Below are 17,008 nucleotides of genomic sequence, written 5' to 3' on the forward strand. Positions count from 1 at the left end.
CAATGCTGGGCTCTGCAGAGAAAAGCCTCGACATGTGAGCCCGGCCCAACACCTGTTGGCTAAAACAAACACACAGAGCCCACCGAGTCCCGGAATAAATGGGCCAGCTCTACAGAGAGACGCCGCTGAGACTCGGGATAGGCCCCTAAATCCCCCCCGCTGTCAGCCAGAACTCCGGCCACGGCGCTCCGGCGGGAAGCTTTATTTAGATCAGGATGATCGGTGTCAGTGGTTCTGATCCAACTCCTCTGACCTCCTCAGGGGAGGTGAATGTTCTGTGTAAAAACCATCATACCAGTTCAGTCATGGAAATCCCAACTTCCTGTGACCCGCTTTAGATTCTGGATGTTGCTTCTACTGGGAAGTCTACCTGAGCTCCAGGTGGGCGGAGCTTTCTCACCTGGTTGGTGTCCGCAGGGACGTTTGATCTGATTTATTGCTGCTTAAAAGCCGTCCTCGATCCCGATTGGTTGATGATGTCTGTTTGAAGCTTTGTTGCAGAAGGCAGGACTCGTTGGGCCGGTGCTGCTGGAGCGTACCTGGCTCACCTGTTCCGCACCTGCCTTCCTAACCATCAGCTGCTCCTTTACTTGGTTCCTGTGGAGTTTCGGGTTTCCTCAGATTGTTGCTGTGAGAACATTCTAGATGGCTGACGAGGACTTGAGTAAAACCAGCTGAATCAGAAACCGATTTTATTTTGAAAATCAAGTGAGAACCTCAGTTACAGGAAGTATCTCTAAATGTGACGGCTCTCATCTAAAACAAAGTTCTTTACACTAAAAACAGAAACACGTATCCCATAAAGTCCAAACAGCTGATTCTATTTACAGAAGAAAACCACTGGTGCTTTTATTTTGACACTCAATCCTTTCAGAAGGTTTATATTAAATTATTGTGTAGCTTAAGTGTTAAGGATGGAAGGACTGATTAATGTGAAGTCCGGAAACCAAACAGATGTGCCGGGTTCTGGGTTCTGGTGCATCAGTCCAGCTGATCTCCATGTTTTTATGTTTTGTAGATCTGATGGTTTCCTCCGGCGGCTGTCGGGGGAATCGCCACACTTGCTCCCACCTGGACATCCTGGAAGCCCAGCCTCTGCTTCCTCTTCCTCTGCTCTGTCATCTGGACGCAAATGATGAGTGAGAATGGTTCATCAGACTCAAACGGGCCTCAGCAGCAGGTCTGGATCAGAACCGTGAGATGCGTTTACCTGTTCTTTGAGATCATTGAGCTGCGTGGTCAGATTCATCACCACCTTCATGGTCGACGCCAGCTTGTCCTGCAGCATCCGCATCTCGTTCTGCTCGCCGTCGCTGTCGGTGACCACCAGAGACATGGCCTGCATTCGTGGGAACCAGTCCAGGTTGTTGTTCTGCAGCAGCAGGAGGAGAGGAAAACGTCTGAGCTCAGAACCACAGCGTGCTGTTCCGGACTCTGACCTGGGTCCTACCTTGATCATGTGAGCCACGTAGCTCTCCGGTCCCGTGTAGTCCGTCTTGTTCTTCTCACGCACCAGGACGATGAAGTACAGGTAGTTCCAGATGTTGTGCTCCAGTTTGATGTGCTCCTCAAATGACACCGTTTTGTTGTCAAACTTATCTCTCTCCAGACCTGCAGCGGTTATGAACAGCAGGTTCTGCTCCGTGATTGGACCGTTTGGGTGGTGACCTCAGTACCTGGTCTTAGCAACCTTCTACTCACCACAGATGAAGCACGTGGTCTTCAGGATCTCCTCCTTCTTTTGTTTCTCGCTCCTCAAGTCGGCGAACGTGTCAATGATGACGCCAAAGATCAGGTTGAGAACGATGATGATGACGATGAAGTAGAAGAGCAGGTCGTAGACAACTCGAGCAGGAAACAGCGGCTCCTGCACGCAGGAGAGCACCTGGTCAGTAACGTACTTATTTACGCTCAGATCTCCAGACAAGGTTCTTACGTTCTTAGATGGTTTTCTGAGAACATCTCCAACTCCGCCTCCATTCCTCAGTCCGTGGTTCATCACGGTAACGATGCACATGAGCAGCGTGTCACACGCTCGCTCCGTGTTCGCCTCGTCTGGAAAACACGCACACAAACGCAGCTAGAGCAGAGATCCGTTTATCGGGCTGAAATCAGCTAATCTCGTTAGTCTGTCACACAACTGATCCATCACGGCTATTCTCTTCAACTTCCAGGAAAAGAAACAGGGACCTCCAGCTGCTCCCGGGGATCCAGGTACAAAGACATCCAGGTAAAACCTCCTAAAACTTTTAACATCCTCTTTCATAAATCAGCTCCAGGAGGATTTATCTACCAGAGAAGTTCCTGTAGAGCAGATCCAGCATGTTTTAGTGATTTCTCTGATGCAACACAGCTCTGCAGCAGCTCTGCAGAAGCCTTTTAGGCCTAGTCCACACGTAGCCGGGTTTTTTCAAAAACGAATATCCGCCCCTCCAGAAACTTGCATCCACACCACCTCGTTTTAAAAAAAAAAACTCTGTCCACACGTACCCGGATAAATACGTTGTTAAGGACATGCCAGACCTGTAGGCGGCAGTACTTCCCCCGTTCTTAACCTCGTTCTTCGTCTGTGGTCTTCCGCAAGCAGCAGTAATTCCGCTTGCAAAAACAAACGAGCAGAAAGCGCTTGGACGATTGATAAAGCGAGCGCAGCTCTGAGGGCATCCATGCTGTCGGCTAGTGTAAACACAGGTCGCACACGTGATGTCAGCATTTTTTTGTCGCGGAAGGTGACTTTACGGACCTTAAAACTCCGGTTTTGTCCGTCCACACGCAGACACCCAAAACGGAGAAAACGCAGATCTTCACTTTGGCCGGAGTTTTTAAAAAACTCCGTTTTCGTGTGAAAAAACTCCGTTTTCGTGTGGATGACAGGCCAAAACGTAGAAAAATATCCACGTTTTGGCAGATCCCCGGCTACGTGTGGACAGGGCCTTAATCAGGTGTGTTGGAGCAGAGGTAAAACACAAGAGGTAGCCCCGCCCATTCACGCTAACTCAGCCCAGCCCGCTGACCACCTGGTTTTGTTTTTTTCTTTATAGCAAACTAACGTGACTCGTGTGAGTTACGGCTGCTGCTAGTTTACAATCATTAATGCCATCTTCTGTGTTCCAGTTAAGCAAGATGAATATAATTTGCCACACACCAACACCCGCCGTTGCTTTAGGTTCAAAGCCTCCACTTCATGAATTTACCTGCATTTAGCCGATGGCGGGTGCTAATTTTCACCCGATCGGAACATTCATAGTGCTGAGTTCCGTGTAGATGCCCTAAATGACCTTCTGTTAGGAGGAGGTTTGTTCCTAAAACTCCAGTAAGCCTACTGGTCGGCTCCAAGTGGACCAGCATGTTTCAAGAGGAGACTTTCAGAGGTTCATACCGTCCTCCTCAGGCCGGTTGCCGACCTCCGCGGTGCAGCTGACTCCGTCTGAAGAACACGAGCTGAGGAAGTCCTGCGAGGCTTCACTCTGCCCAGGAGCTAAACACACAGCAGTCAGAACCGACCCTCTGGAGAACGGGTTCGTCGGAGCACAGGGCCAGAACTCACCTTCAGCAATCTGAGACAGATGATCCACCTCCATGATGAAGTCCTCCTTCAGGAAGAGAAAGCCCACAATGGAGAAGAGGTAGACGAGGATGAGGGCGAGCAGTGCCGTCAGCAGGATGGAACGCCCGTTGCGAGTGACGCTCTTTATTACGTTGAACAGCGTCTCCTCTCGGTAAATCAGGTCGAAGAGCTGCACGGAAAAACGTTAAAGGTTCTCTTCTCAACAGAAGCCAGATCTTCAGGAGGACCCTCAGACTTACCAGGATGCTGTAGAAGAGCTCATGGACAAACAGGCCCAGGGTGGAGGTCAGGACGTAGGCCAGGTGGTACAGGAACTCCACATCCATCACCATGGCCTTGTAGCCCATAATGAAGGTCCCGTTGTTCCCCACAAAGCTCACCACAAACACCACCTTGTTGATCAGCTGGAGGCAGGAAGACAATAGGTCAGGAAGACCAGAACCCAGAGTCCTGACCCAGGTCCAGTTTAGTGGAGGAGAAGGGTACTGGACCGGAGCGACGGCGTTTCTTACGTTCAGCGACCCAAGCAGGATGAGGGTGTTGCCGATGCCCAGGTGGTAGATGGACCTGAGGATCAGAGCCAGGGTGAGCGGCTGCAGACCACGCTGAGAGAGCAGACCCAGAACCGAAAGTCCGGTCAGGATCCAGAACAGCATCAACAGCATGGAGTCATCGATGGCTCCTGCAGAGGAAGAGACCGCGGACAGGATGAGCTGCAGCTTCTGACAACACACCCAGATCCGTCCAAGAGTCAGAAGACATCTGCAGCCACCGCCGTGGGCCGACGGTCTCGGCCCGGTTAGATTCTGGGTTTGGGTCAATCTGATACATAAAATGTTTAACCTGGATTAATCCCTTTGTAAGATTTTTACATTTCAGTCAATGAAGAATAAAATCTTTTGTTTAGAGTCGAGTGTATGTGGGGAAAGGGGGCGGGGCTAAAGTTCTGGCGTCTCAGTGGTACCTTGGCCCGAGTCGTAGGGGTAGAAGAAGGCGATGATGAGGTTGATGAAGACAGCGAGGTTGAACGAGATGGTCCCCCACAGACTCATCCGTCTGGAGAACCAGTACAACACGGGCATACCTGAAACCAGAACCGCAGGTCAAACCAGAACCACTCAGGATGGACCAGAACTCTGTCTCGATCGGTCCTCACTCCTCAGCTTCTTCTGCCACTCCATCTCTCCGTGCAGGAAGGACGTCTGCTCAAAGAAGTGTGTGACCTTTGACCCCTGCTCGTCCTGCTCCGTGGTGTTGAACACTCTGGACTTTGACTCCTCCGTCAGAAACTCACAGATGGGATGGACGGGAAAGACGATCTGCTCCATGCTGCGGTCCTCCCGGACAATCTGAACAGAGACCAGGAACCTTCAGAGGAACAGGAAGACACCTGACAGCAGGGCACATGGCGGGGAATCCGCGGGTCCGTAAGTCTTAAATTAGCTTTTCCAAATTTAAGACCTTAAAAATGACAAATAATCCTTAAATACAGTTTCCAAAGGTCTTAAATTACCAAAGACCCAATAAACAAGATTGTCTTATTTCTATAAAAGTTTTGTGAATTTCAAGTTAGTGTTCGGCTTTTTTTGTGTACGATGCCCCACTAGCTGGTTAAGCTAGCCATGGGGAAGTGCAGGTTTAATGGTAACTAGATGGCTAATCCCGACGTGGTCAGCACCGGTTCCAGGCAATAATAGCTTAAATTTGGTCAAAGTAGCTTTAAAAAAGATCTAAAAGAGTCTTAAATTTGGCTCTCTTAAACCTGCAGGTACCCTGCATGATGTCACGCCGCTCAGGTGACCACCCCTGTGCCATGATGGACGGTAGAAAGACTTGATTACACGTTGAAACTCCAATGAAACGAGCCAGTCTGTAGCTTTGAGCCGTTTTCACTGTAAGATGGTCGTTTGCTGCACTAACGGACGAGGATGTAAACTCAACTCGTCGGTTTTAAGTAACATTGATGAGGCTGAGGACGGAGATGAACCGCGGCTCTCTAATTATTTTGGGATTTGCAGCGAACACGTTTTACCAGGTAAGACTAACGTTCATACATTTCACGAGGAAGGCGAGGACTGGCGTGCGGTTTTACCATGGAGGATGCGCGGCACCATCCACTGTGGTGAAATACGAGCTAATTATTTACAAGATTGTTCCAGTGTAGGATTACGTCTGTTAAGTTTACGTTATTTATTTAGCATGGTGAGCGTCGTCAAGAAAAACCTCGTCCTGGTGTGAGTAGGAGCTGACCTCTGACCCTGCCAGCGACAAAAACTGTTTTCATCAGCTCCAAGTTAAAGCGAAACGCTGATGACATAATGTTATAAATCCAGCGGGAAGAACGTAGCGTTCTAGCTAGCTCAGCTAAACTTTTGTTGACACCGCTCTCTATGGCCCGTCCTAAGTGTGCTAAATCTTCCCACAAGTGAACTGGGCTTGAACCAGTAGAGACCAGTTCAAGTGTCATCAGTCCCACTTTTCTTCTCCGTTCGATACTCTCATAGCTCGCTGTTGTCCCACTTAGACGAGCTACTTCTACTGATAACTGGGCTTGAACTAGTTGAAGCCATGCACACAAAACAACAACAACAAACAATCTTAGACAATACGTTTTCCTGTTTTAGAACTCGTGTCACTCATTGTTTACGTGCTTTTGCCAAACAACATGGTGGACCTACGTGACGAGACCCAATGACTGGAGTTAAAAACTCAGACATCCTAACGTTCTGCAGGATGTTCTTCGTTCCAGCTCCACACATCTGATCATTTCAAAAGGATTGACCTTTTTCAGAACCACAGCATGAAGCTGCGGTACCAGTACCTCTATCTGAGATGTTAGCTGGTCGTAGAACTCTAACGGGTCCTGTTCCACCACATCAACAGGAGCCGAGGACTTCAGCATCTGAGACAGAGGGCGGTTGTTCAGGTTCAGCTGCAGAGACACAAACCGCAGCAAGACTTCAGTGTTGGACGACAAGAGCAGAACCAAAAGACACTGCCAGAACCAGAGGACAGACAGTTACCATGGAGGAGATGCCCTCCTCTCCCTCTGGACTCTTCTTTTGCGGCTTCAGGAGGTTCTGGAGAAACTTGTTGTGTCTCGCCAGCTAAAAAGAGACAAACGTCAAACTTCTGATCCAGTCACAGATCATCAGAACCATCCAGCCAATCAGGAGGCTGCGTTTGGTCACCTGCTGAGCTAGGATGTAGATGTTGTGTCCCACTTCCCGAGAAGACACCTCCACCTCCTCACACTCACAGTCCTGAAGGTAGGCCTTCTTTATGACCTCCACCTGCACGCATGCACGCACGCACGCACGCACGCATGCACGCACGCACGCACACACGCACGCACGCACGCACACACACACACACGCACACACACACACACACACACACACACACACACAACCAACCAATTTGGGTCATAACAGCTGTTTCATCTGCCCCGGTTTTGTGGTTCTGGTTCTGACCAGCTCTCGAGGCCGCAGGTTGAACAGGATCCTCTCGGCGTTCTCGTTGTCATGGCGACTCTCCATCAGTGCCAGCAGTAGCTTGGAGGCGTTGTCCTGGCAACCAGGCCAGAAACAGGAAGTTACCATCCAACATGTAATTTTACAAGACAGCAGCTGATTGTTGGTCGCCGCCCCCTAAAGGCAGCTAGCGGGAACTACACTCTGAAGAATCTTCTCATCTATAAGCATCTGTAATAAAGACTCATCATGTGACTTTTTAATCAAAAATAGTTTCAATAAACATTTTTAGACTGACACTAAACCAGTTCGGCTTCAAACTTTGTTTTTCAGTAACACACCTTCACTGGAGATGAAAGAAATCTAGTATACAACGCCTCAAGATGAAAATCACGAGGCGCTTCACACAAAAATATGATTAAAATGGTGACAACGGACATGAAAACACCTGAACAGGTGCATTTGAAGGAGACCACTGAGCCCACTGATCTCAGGCTCAGGGGGAGAGAGGTCCCACATGCAGGATGCTGCTGAGTAAACTTCTGTCTGTAGCACGGAGGTGTGTGTGTGTGTGTGTGTGTGTGTGTGTGTGTGTGTGTGTGTGTGTGTGTGTGTGTGTGTGTGTGTGTGTGTGTGTGTGTGTGTGTGTGTGTGTGTGTGTGTGTGTGTGTGTGTGTGTGTGTGTTACAGAGTCTCCAAAAGCAAAACTAGCCCGCCTTAGTTTACCTTTCTATGGAGGACACCGCGGACTTTCCCACGTGCATTAAACCCCGCCCACAGGCTCGGGAAATTCCGCATTCCTGAGAAGTCCCTGGAATTTATATGTGACCACTACACCGCCCGTTTGAGACCGAACGCCGACCGTGCCGACGCCGATGTGTAAGCGCCACAAGAGTCTCTGAGTCTGGGAACCAGCTTGTCTGGGGCACAGATGAGGATCTCGGTCTGATCTTCATCCAGGTTTACTGGAGTCTAAGCAGGCGTGGAACAGCTGCAGCTTAGACATCGGTTCTGGTTCCTGGGCAATACCGGGTCATCGTAAAGAACTCTACATAACAGAATCGATGATGACAAAAATTCTGCTTCTAGAAACCAAACATGAAGGATCGTTACTGGTAGCACGAATCAGCCAAGGACCGGCTCTAGCTGATGTTCCGATCCAGATTCGGCTCGCTGACGGTTGAGCCTTACAGGTGACCCGACTTACCTTCAGCTGTAAAACCATCTCCATTCGGTATCGAGACAGAGGACTGATGTCATTCAGGATCAGAGCGGTGATGATGTCGATGCCGTTGGACTCGTGGGTAACGATGCACGTCTGAAACAATACACACAGTCCTCAGAGGTTCTGATGTCATGAGGTCCAAAACCAGGAGGAGTTACAAACAAGCCAAAAGCCCAAAGAAAGAGCCGAGTTCTCAGACAGAACCACTCTAGTGTGTTGGTGGACCTGGTTCTCCTGACACGGGCCCTGGCAGTACTCTGTGAGCGTCTCCAGGGTCTGGATGATCAGGTGGACGTTGGATTCGTTGATGTAGAGGCCCAGAAGGCCCAGTCCACCGGTGGTGCTGCCACACATGATGTCCAGGAACTGCAGAGTCTCACAAACCAGGTTATAGTTGGTTTTGTTGTTCTGGACCCGCAGAAAGTTCTGAAAACAAAACAGAGCCGTTCTGTCGGGTCACATCAGGCTGAAGTTCTCCCGAAGACCTCCAGGTGGCGCCAACTCGCACCGACTAACCTGCAGGTTCTGGTTGTGGTTCTCACACAGCAGCTGCAGGAACCTGAGGATGGGTTTCATGATGGTGACGGCCGGTCCCATCTCCATCTCCGGCTGCTCTGGAGGAGGCTGAGCCGGTAGGGCGGAGGCGACGGACTGACCCTGCACCAGCAGAGGGTGACCTCCTGAACCAGGAAGAACCAGCGCCGCAGATCCTGCTTTACAAGTGGAACACGGCGAAAAAGGTTAAATTCTCACAGCTTCCTGAAACATCTAACGAGAAGCGTGTCTCACCGCTCTCCAGCTCCTTCTCGTTAGCTTTGTGCGTCATCTCGCTGACGTTGACAGAAACTGTTGCTTTAATGTCCATCTGAGCTTCTTTCATCCTGTCATCAAGAACTTTGAAGAACTTCTCGGACTTGTTGTCGCCCATCATCAGTTTGTAGAAGGAGTTCTGCAGAAGGACAGGAAGTGGACTTCAACAGATCAATCAGTAGGTTCTGCTGTGGGCCCAGTAGATCTTACTGGTTTTATTAGCAGGTTCAGGTCTGGTTCCAGACACAAGACTAAAACCAGTTCAGCACCAGTCCCTAAACTTGGTCTTCTCTCAGGTGTTACCTGGATCTCTGTGTTCCCTCCCTCCAGGAGACAGATGGCCAGCTGGATGCTCTCCTGGAAGATCTTGTCGTTCTTGGTGCTCATCACCAGATCCGTGAACAGCTTTGTTCCTCCTTCTCGGTCCAAACGGCACTGAACAGCAGCCACCATGGCCCAGTCTCGCTCCTGCTCACTACCTGACCCACAAACACAGGATGAGAGGTCCCCTCATCTCCAAGCATCCACAGCTGTAGCAAAACCATCGAGACCATCTCTTCCTGTCTGCAGCAGAACCTGATCAGGTTTACGATTTGGTCTCTTATCTCCAGCTTTCATCTCTGCAAGCCCCAGTGGAACACCTGGAGATGCTACAGATCCACTCATCGCACGTCAGGCCTTCAAACAAGCAATTCTGTTGCACTTCCTCTTCCTGTGATGTCACTTCCTGTCAGGAGCTTACTGTACATCCAAACATGACCCTCATGGGCCTTTTGATTCATCTCCAAGGATTTCTGCTGAGTCTAACCTGACGTACTTCTGGGGCTTTTATTGTGAAGAAACATCATGAAGTAACGTGTGTGTGTGTGTGTGTGTGTGTGTGTGTGTGTGTGTGTGTGTGTGTGTGTGTGTGTGTGTGTGTGTGTGTGTGTGTGTTTACCAGCAGCTCCTAGTTCAGCCAGCTCATTCTTCTGGTTGTTCTTTTTGTTTGGAAACAAGTAGTTCTGCAGCAGAACCTTCCTCAGTGAAATTCCCTGAAATGAAGAAAAAGAGATCCGACCAAGATCCGACCAAGATCAGATCCAGAACAGGAAACTATTTTTCCACATCTGAGCAGTTTCTGAATTTAAAACCATCCTGGAATCTGGGAACCTCCCGTCCCGTTTACCAGGTCCAGTAGGACCAGATCAGAACTCTGATATCTGGCTGATCTGTTGAACCTCGTTCTGATTGGACCCACACAGCAGCTCTGGTGTCGCCAGCATAATAAAGCTCACGTGACAGATCAGGTCAGAGGAGAACCTGTGACCTCACTGACCTTTTCATCAAAGTCCAGAGTCCTGATCAACATCTCCTGCAGCGTTCTCAGAACTTTGATGCACAGCTTCTCCTCCGAGGACATCAGAGTCTTGGTGTGCTGGATCAGCCTACACGCCACAAACATCAACGTCATTTCCCATCACGCCTCTGGCAGCGGAGACTTGGTGGACCTGGACCTACTTGGAGATGAAGCCTCCGGACTCGCAGCGCTGCCGGACGTCGGTTCCCTCCTGGAACAGCAACTCCGGCTGATGGAGAACGTCCACCAACACGGAGAGTTCAGCATTCACCAGCGGCTTCAAACGCTCCTCCAGCGTGTTGATGATGTCCTGAAATGTCAACAACCCATCAGCTGATGTTCTGGTACCAGCTTGCGGGTTCTGTGTAGAGAAGCGATGCATTTCTCCGGGTCTCAGCAGGTGAGCGGCTTACCTGCAGCTTCTCGATGATGTTCTTGTAGTCCCAGGGGTTACTGGAGGGAATGGGTCTGGCGGACCGGGACATGGATTTGTAGTTTGGGTTGGAGCGGTTCAGAGAGTTCTGAACCGAGTTGGCCAGCACGTTCTTGATCAGGGCCTCCAGCTCCAAAGAGAGCGGGATGGACCGGTTCTTCGCTACGGACAGCAGAAACATCTCAGAACCGGAAATGACTCCGAAAACTTATCCCACACTCGAGTAGTTGTTCTGGATTTGGGATTCCTATGTTTAGGAGCTCCTTCGGCACCTGAAGGGGGTGGAGTCAGGTGTGTGTTACCTGTCATGGAGAGCGTCTTGATGCAGGTCTCCACTTGTCCTCTGTGCTGCTGCTGGAGCCAGGGACAGTCCAGGAGTCTGATGGAGGACTGGAGGAGCTGAGTTACGATTGTGTGATGAGTCTAACACACACACACACACCTGATCAGTTTAAAACAAACACACACGCAACCCCCACAGGTGATGTGACCCCCCCCACCTGCAGAGACGTGCTGTTCTCTGAGAATGGCGAGCTGAAGAAGGCGGTGATGGTGTCAAACACCACGTTGATGATGTACTTCTCTAGAATGGGATCGGAGAGGCGTTTCTCTCGTTTGTTACACACCTGCAGGACCAGAACCACCAGAACCATCAGAACCATCAGGCCAGGACCGAACACAACTCAGATCTACTGCAGACGTGTGTTCTGACCCGAGCCATGTCCACAGTAAAGTCATCAAACAGTTTCCAGATGTGGTTGGATGTGTAGATCTCCTTCATCTCCACCTCCGTGTCCACGTAGCAGTGGTTCACAAAGTTCACGTAGGCGATTTTCACCTGCACACACACACACGCGTTAACCCCCCCACGCTAGCCTGGCCTGCCAGACTCGCCCTCTGACTACTCTACACAGAGGACCATGAGGGGCGGGACTAGCCGGCTCAAAAATAACCAATCAGAAAGGAGAGAATGACTATATCGTGCTTTTTAGCTGTAGTCAAAGATGGCGTCTGCCGACGGCGCAAGCATCTTGTTTAGAAAAAAGGCTTTTAGAAGACATGTCCAAGTCATATAGAACAGAGGAAGGAGCCGCAGCGAACGCCGCTTCAGACGCCATCTTCGTTGTTAAAGAGCAAGTCACCCCCTACCAGAGTATAACTCCACTCCCACTTCCTGTTTGAAAAAGGCAACAAATGCTGTTGCCTAGCAGACCGAGAAGGCGGAGCCGCTAACAAATACACACACAGGTTCACAACAACAATGTGACATCATATGGTACCAGCTAACATTCTAGGGTACCTCTTAGCCAATAGCAATGGCAGATTTAAATTCAAATGTAGTGCAGAGTTTTTACCCGACAACGGCACAACACCGACAGTTTTAGTTAGAAAATTAAAATTTTAACTCAAATGCACTAAAGTGCAAAACTGTTGACGACACGTGTCTGCAGCACGATTAGACACGCGTTTGTATAGTTTATCAGAAAAAATATGTTAATTTGGGGGTGACTTGCTCTTTAATGAGAAACTGAACGCCGCGGTGTGACGTTCGCTGCTCGGCTGGGTGGGGTTATTTGAATGGGAGCGTTAGCAGGCCCTTTGCTTCCCATAAAGAAGCATCGGCATGGCTGGCCAGGCTACCACCACGCTGTGTGTGATGAGAAAAGTGGGTCGGACAGTCAGAACCTCGGTGATGCAGTCCTGGTGAGTCACCACTCGGACCGCGTCCTCCAGAGGCAGCAGAGACGTGCATTTGATCTCCGTGTAGACGTTCTTCCCTTCAGCGCAGGCGGCCAGCAGCTCCACCAGAGAAATGTGGTACCTGCAGACCAAACACCTGATGAAGTTCTGCAGAACCCACGGCTCGGTCCGGTTCGACAGGACGAAGAAAACATGTAAATACTCAAAAAACCCTTAAGAACACATAAAGTAATAAAATGTTAAAAACAGACTGCATCGTTGAAAAACTGCTTAGCTGTTAAAGTCTCACATCTGAACTCCAGTGCGTAGATGCAGACGGTTGCCGTGGTTACCTGAGTGGGCTGTTCTCTCCAACACCCTCCCGGCTCTCGGCCATCAGCGCCAGCATGACGTCAAACGAGGTTTTGTCGTTATAAAAGATGACCACATCCTCGCCTGCATTCGTCAGCTACAAAGAGCCACAAAGCCTTCGTCATCCAGCTGAACGTCCTCTGAAGACGTGAAGCGACGTGTCCTCACCTCGGTCATGATCATGTCCTGGCACTTCTTCACGTATTTGCCTTCAGCCTTGATGATGGTATGCAGGAAGTTGAGGTACTGGACGTGGCGGCCGTGCGTCGCCAGGCAGTGGATGAAGTGGTGCAAGACGCTCTCAGAGATCTCGCTGCAGAGCTGGTAGTTGTTATTGAAGATGTGCTGCACAGTCTCCGCCTCCAGCAGCTGCAGGTGAGGGGTAGGGTTACATCATAACATCTCTGGTCTGACCAGCTGATACCCGTAGGAGGAGCGTACCCCGGGGTTGAGGAAGAGGGCCAGGTTCTTGTGCAGCAGAGCCTGGTTCTCCTGGTTCCCCATGCAGAACTTCTGCAGGAACTGATGAGTGTACCTGATGATCTCCTGCATCTTTACATCGTTCTACACAACAAACAAAAATGTTTTGATTCGTGTTGCTGAAATAACCGCATCTCACCCAAAGAGTCTGAATGAAACAGTTGCGAGCAATCCTCGAACTCGGACCCCAGAAACAGTTATTTTCTGTGCTTTTAATTTGGCGGTCCCAGGCTCACCTTGTCATAGGAGACCTGGAGCAGGTCCAGCATGACTTTATGAGCCCCCATGTTCTTCAGCAGCCTCTGTTGCTTCTTCCAAACTCCAGTGCTGCACATCTTATACAGCCTCTCCAGGATCTGATGTATGAAAAACTTTCCCATCAGAAAATCTTCTCATAAAACTCGGAATATTTTAAAACGGCTAAATCATGTGAGGGTTTGTGCGTCTGAGCCAACGTTCAGATGGAAAATCAGTCATTCCAGGACTTATAAATCCAATCAGCTGTTATGAGATCCATCACCGAGCGGCAGGCTCAGAACCAAACATCCCGTTAGCAGACCAGGAGGGATTTGTGAGCTAGCTCCCGTTAACGAAGCTCTGACCACAGATTCACTCTAAACTGAGACACGTTCACAGGTGAGTCCAGCTGGCTGGTCTTTAAACCTCCAGGAGGACGGGACGAGACCTCCCCAACCCCAACTCCCACAGGAGCAGTTTGACAAAACTTGTGATTCAAAGTGAAAATTGTGTCAAAGCTGAACTCAGAAAATTTAGGTCAAAAACAAAAAAACAATCATGGCTGAAAAGTTTTGATTTGCATCGATTTACAAGCTATTCTAGTTTGGTTTTTTTGTTGATCTGTTTAGTTTAGAGACATTTAGTGAAAACTGCAGGAAAAGTCAGACGTAATCATCATAAGCCCCGCCCACAATGAGTGATTGTGTGAAATAATCTGAGAAAACACCACAGAAAAAAACAGACCTGTAAAATAACCGGATTAAAAGCTGGAGGAGCTCACACAGGTGGGTTTCTCACCTCTTTGACGTTCTGGTAGCTCTCGTTTCCCTTCTCCAGCTTCTCCTTTGGGGATTTGCCCTCTGCTGCCCCCTGGATGATGCAGAGCGTAAGACAGCACAGGCAGGCCTCTCGTTAAGTACGTTTCCATGAACCAGCTGGAAAAGTGTCATCTGCTCTATAACCAAAAAAGCAGCTGATCTCCTGAATCTTCTCTGATTGGCTGGGTTCGTGGATCTGATCAGGCTCCGCCCACTTTAAATGGCAGCAAAAATGTTTCAATCGTATATAAAAGACAGGCGTGTGCCCCACGTTCGTTTATGCCCTGGTTCATGTCTGAAAGTTTGTCTATCAGACAATAAGAACCAGAACCTGAACTGGACCAGACCAACAAACTGCTTTGATCAGAAGACCCTCTGAATCAAAGTCCAGTATGTCATGAGAAACACAGACTCTGATGTGCGGGTCAAGGACTGACCTGTGTGTTTTCACCCTAAAGAGGCGAAACACTGAAAAACCACATTTTAATTATTCTGATTCTAACGGGTCACTCTGAGTGTTTCATGCAGGCCGAACATGAAAATAGTCTCCTACAGCTATCTCCTGCTTTAGCTTCTGATAGAAAACAGACGGTGAAACTCTAGGATTAGAAAATCCTGACAGATCTACGTCACGCTGTCACTAACATTCATGGACTCACCCATCTGGACTCACGACGGGGAAGGCTGTTGTTGGTTTAGTCCAGGAAGCAGCAGAGAACGTCTCTGCTAGTAGAAGCTAACCGTTAGCATTAACAACTCCACCACACAGCCGAACTCCTCCAGGCTTGTGTTATTGGTGGAGATAAAACATCAACGCTGCAGAGCAGACAGAGTTAGTGGTAGTCCTGTTGCTGTTAGCCAATCGGAGACATGTCGAAATCCTGCCGTATGAAACTCCTCGGATGTGGCAATTTTCTAGTTCCCAAAACTGGGGCGCCGGTCCTTTGTTTCCCCAGAGTACGACTTCCAAAAAGTTCATTCCTACTAGAGACCACTGCAGATGTATTACACCTGTAACAGCCACTGCACCAAGCTCTCAACTCCCCATCCCCACCCCACCGACAAACTACAAGCAACATCCTTGGCGGTACCTACTGGATCAAGTGTCTGATAACCACTAATGAGTCTCTCATCCCTATGCAGGAGTTTAGTCCTGCTTTTCTCTACAGAATCGTTTAAACTCTGCCACATTAGAGGGTTTCCAGCAGGAACATCCTGTTTAAGGTCAAAGGTCAGGCATTCTCCTTCGGGATGTTCTGCTAGAAAGCAGAATTCACGGTTCCATGAGTTACAGCACTTGGTCCAGGTCCTGAAGCAGCAGAGGAGCCCCAGACCATCACACTGCCACCACCATGCCTGACTGTTGGTTTAGTGTTAGTTTGACTGCAGGTGAAACAGGACACACGCCTCCCAGCCGAGGTTTTGTTTCTTCCGTTGAGTTTGTTGCTGTTGGGATGTTATTTAAAATGATCAAACACATCCCAGAAACACTTTAAAAGCAGAAAAACCCAAGTCCCGCACCAGATGTGAACCCAAGGAGACAAAATCAGCCGAGACACCAACAAAAAGCCCAGAAACCAGAAGAAACATGTCTCTGTTTGTTTTTACTACAGATTTCATTCATAAGTAACAGTAAAGAGTTTAACCTGAACAGTGAATTGGTTTGTTGTTTAACCGTTTCCCTCCCAGTGTCCGACGTCTAACTAAAGCAGTTTGCAGACGATATTTAACTTTTCATACCTGGATCTTTTCTTTGATTTCTGGGTGTTTTTAGGAGTCGTGTTAACTTAATTTAATCCTCTCAGGTTAGTGGATTGTTGAAAGGCAGCTTTGGTTTGGACACAAACGTCCTCCAATAAACAGAAGAGTCAGCATTTAGAAACTCTCCTGATTATCTTATGGAGGCCAGCCTGTGGAAGGATGTGTTAAACCCGGCAGATGGGCCGTAGACACCCGTTAGTACCAGGTGTTATGTAGAGATGGGTGCCCAGTTAAAACTGTCCTCACCTCATCTTTCTCCTTTCCCTCTCCTCGACCCGAGCCCTTCTTTTCCACCCACAGTTCAGATTTCTCCACCAGGGTCCGGAGGCGGTCCAGGTCCGCTTTAATCAGCTTGTAGTTGTCCACATCCTGAGCCGAGATCAGCAGCTGAACCTGCAACCAGACCTGTGGTTTTAATTATGAAGGGAACACATCTGATCCCAGGGACGCTTGGTTCGTTTTCCCAGGATTTTCTCTGAAGTACAAACCTAACTTCCTGTTCTGCTTGATTTTTACTGGTGAGAGTAAAATAATAGACTTTATTCATTATTTTCACTGGTTCCCTTTCGGATGTAGAACTCGTGTTCCCAAGTTTCTGGATCTGATAACTAAATCTGGGTCACTCTTTCTGTCATGTTTGCTGGATTTACTCACATTTTATCAAAGGTCGCACTTATGAGGACCAAACCAAACACCCTGGTTAGCAAATTAGCAAAGGAACCAAAACGGGTAGCTCTGGAAGCTTCATGAATCATCATCTGGACAGATCTGCTGCCAGTCTAACCAGAAGAATCTCCGATCGTTTCTCCTTT

General features: G+C 49.0%; 1 protein-coding gene across 2 annotated transcripts in view; it reads right to left on the reverse strand.

The window, feature by feature from the left end:
- Nucleotides 1-836: 836 nt before the first annotated feature.
- Nucleotides 837-17,008, reverse strand: part of itpr3 (inositol 1,4,5-trisphosphate receptor, type 3) — a 55,605-nt gene continuing 39,433 nt past the window's right edge. Inside the window, exons 27-60 of one of the 2 annotated variants that reach the window (XM_015968843.3) lie at nucleotides 16,443-16,589; nucleotides 14,416-14,487; nucleotides 13,617-13,736; nucleotides 13,342-13,464; nucleotides 13,069-13,269; nucleotides 12,882-12,997; nucleotides 12,535-12,670; nucleotides 11,561-11,686; nucleotides 11,349-11,474; nucleotides 11,151-11,271; nucleotides 10,829-11,010; nucleotides 10,577-10,725; nucleotides 10,395-10,503; nucleotides 10,017-10,110; nucleotides 9,380-9,555; nucleotides 9,056-9,215; nucleotides 8,783-8,979; nucleotides 8,492-8,692; nucleotides 8,249-8,359; nucleotides 7,042-7,137; nucleotides 6,760-6,861; nucleotides 6,592-6,675; nucleotides 6,390-6,500; nucleotides 4,725-4,917; nucleotides 4,533-4,652; nucleotides 4,081-4,250; nucleotides 3,808-3,972; nucleotides 3,548-3,737; nucleotides 3,380-3,478; nucleotides 1,937-2,055; nucleotides 1,702-1,867; nucleotides 1,451-1,611; nucleotides 1,211-1,372; nucleotides 837-1,122 (exon numbers count right to left, since the gene is read on the reverse strand). In XM_015968843.3, the coding sequence (XP_015824329.3) occupies nucleotides 1,006-1,122; nucleotides 1,211-1,372; nucleotides 1,451-1,611; nucleotides 1,702-1,867; nucleotides 1,937-2,055; nucleotides 3,380-3,478; nucleotides 3,548-3,737; nucleotides 3,808-3,972; nucleotides 4,081-4,250; nucleotides 4,533-4,652; nucleotides 4,725-4,917; nucleotides 6,390-6,500; nucleotides 6,592-6,675; nucleotides 6,760-6,861; nucleotides 7,042-7,137; nucleotides 8,249-8,359; nucleotides 8,492-8,692; nucleotides 8,783-8,979; nucleotides 9,056-9,215; nucleotides 9,380-9,555; nucleotides 10,017-10,110; nucleotides 10,395-10,503; nucleotides 10,577-10,725; nucleotides 10,829-11,010; nucleotides 11,151-11,271; nucleotides 11,349-11,474; nucleotides 11,561-11,686; nucleotides 12,535-12,670; nucleotides 12,882-12,997; nucleotides 13,069-13,269; nucleotides 13,342-13,464; nucleotides 13,617-13,736; nucleotides 14,416-14,487; nucleotides 16,443-16,589 (4,722 nt within the window). In that variant the 3' untranslated portion in view covers nucleotides 837-1,005. Of the gene's footprint in view, nucleotides 1,123-1,210; nucleotides 1,373-1,450; nucleotides 1,612-1,701; nucleotides 1,868-1,936; nucleotides 2,056-3,379; nucleotides 3,738-3,807; nucleotides 3,973-4,080; nucleotides 4,251-4,532; nucleotides 4,653-4,724; nucleotides 4,918-6,389; nucleotides 6,501-6,591; nucleotides 6,676-6,759; nucleotides 6,862-7,041; nucleotides 7,138-8,248; nucleotides 8,360-8,491; nucleotides 8,693-8,782; nucleotides 8,980-9,055; nucleotides 9,216-9,379; nucleotides 9,556-10,016; nucleotides 10,111-10,394; nucleotides 10,504-10,576; nucleotides 10,726-10,828; nucleotides 11,011-11,150; nucleotides 11,272-11,348; nucleotides 11,475-11,560; nucleotides 11,687-12,534; nucleotides 12,671-12,881; nucleotides 12,998-13,068; nucleotides 13,270-13,341; nucleotides 13,465-13,616; nucleotides 13,737-14,415; nucleotides 14,488-16,442; nucleotides 16,590-17,008 lie in introns of both variants that reach the window. The other variant, XM_015968841.3, reaches the window with a different exon arrangement.

This window comes from Nothobranchius furzeri, chromosome 15 (genome assembly GCF_043380555.1).
Source record: "Nothobranchius furzeri strain GRZ-AD chromosome 15, NfurGRZ-RIMD1, whole genome shotgun sequence".
NCBI classification, from domain to species: Eukaryota; Metazoa; Chordata; class Actinopteri; order Cyprinodontiformes; family Nothobranchiidae; genus Nothobranchius; species Nothobranchius furzeri.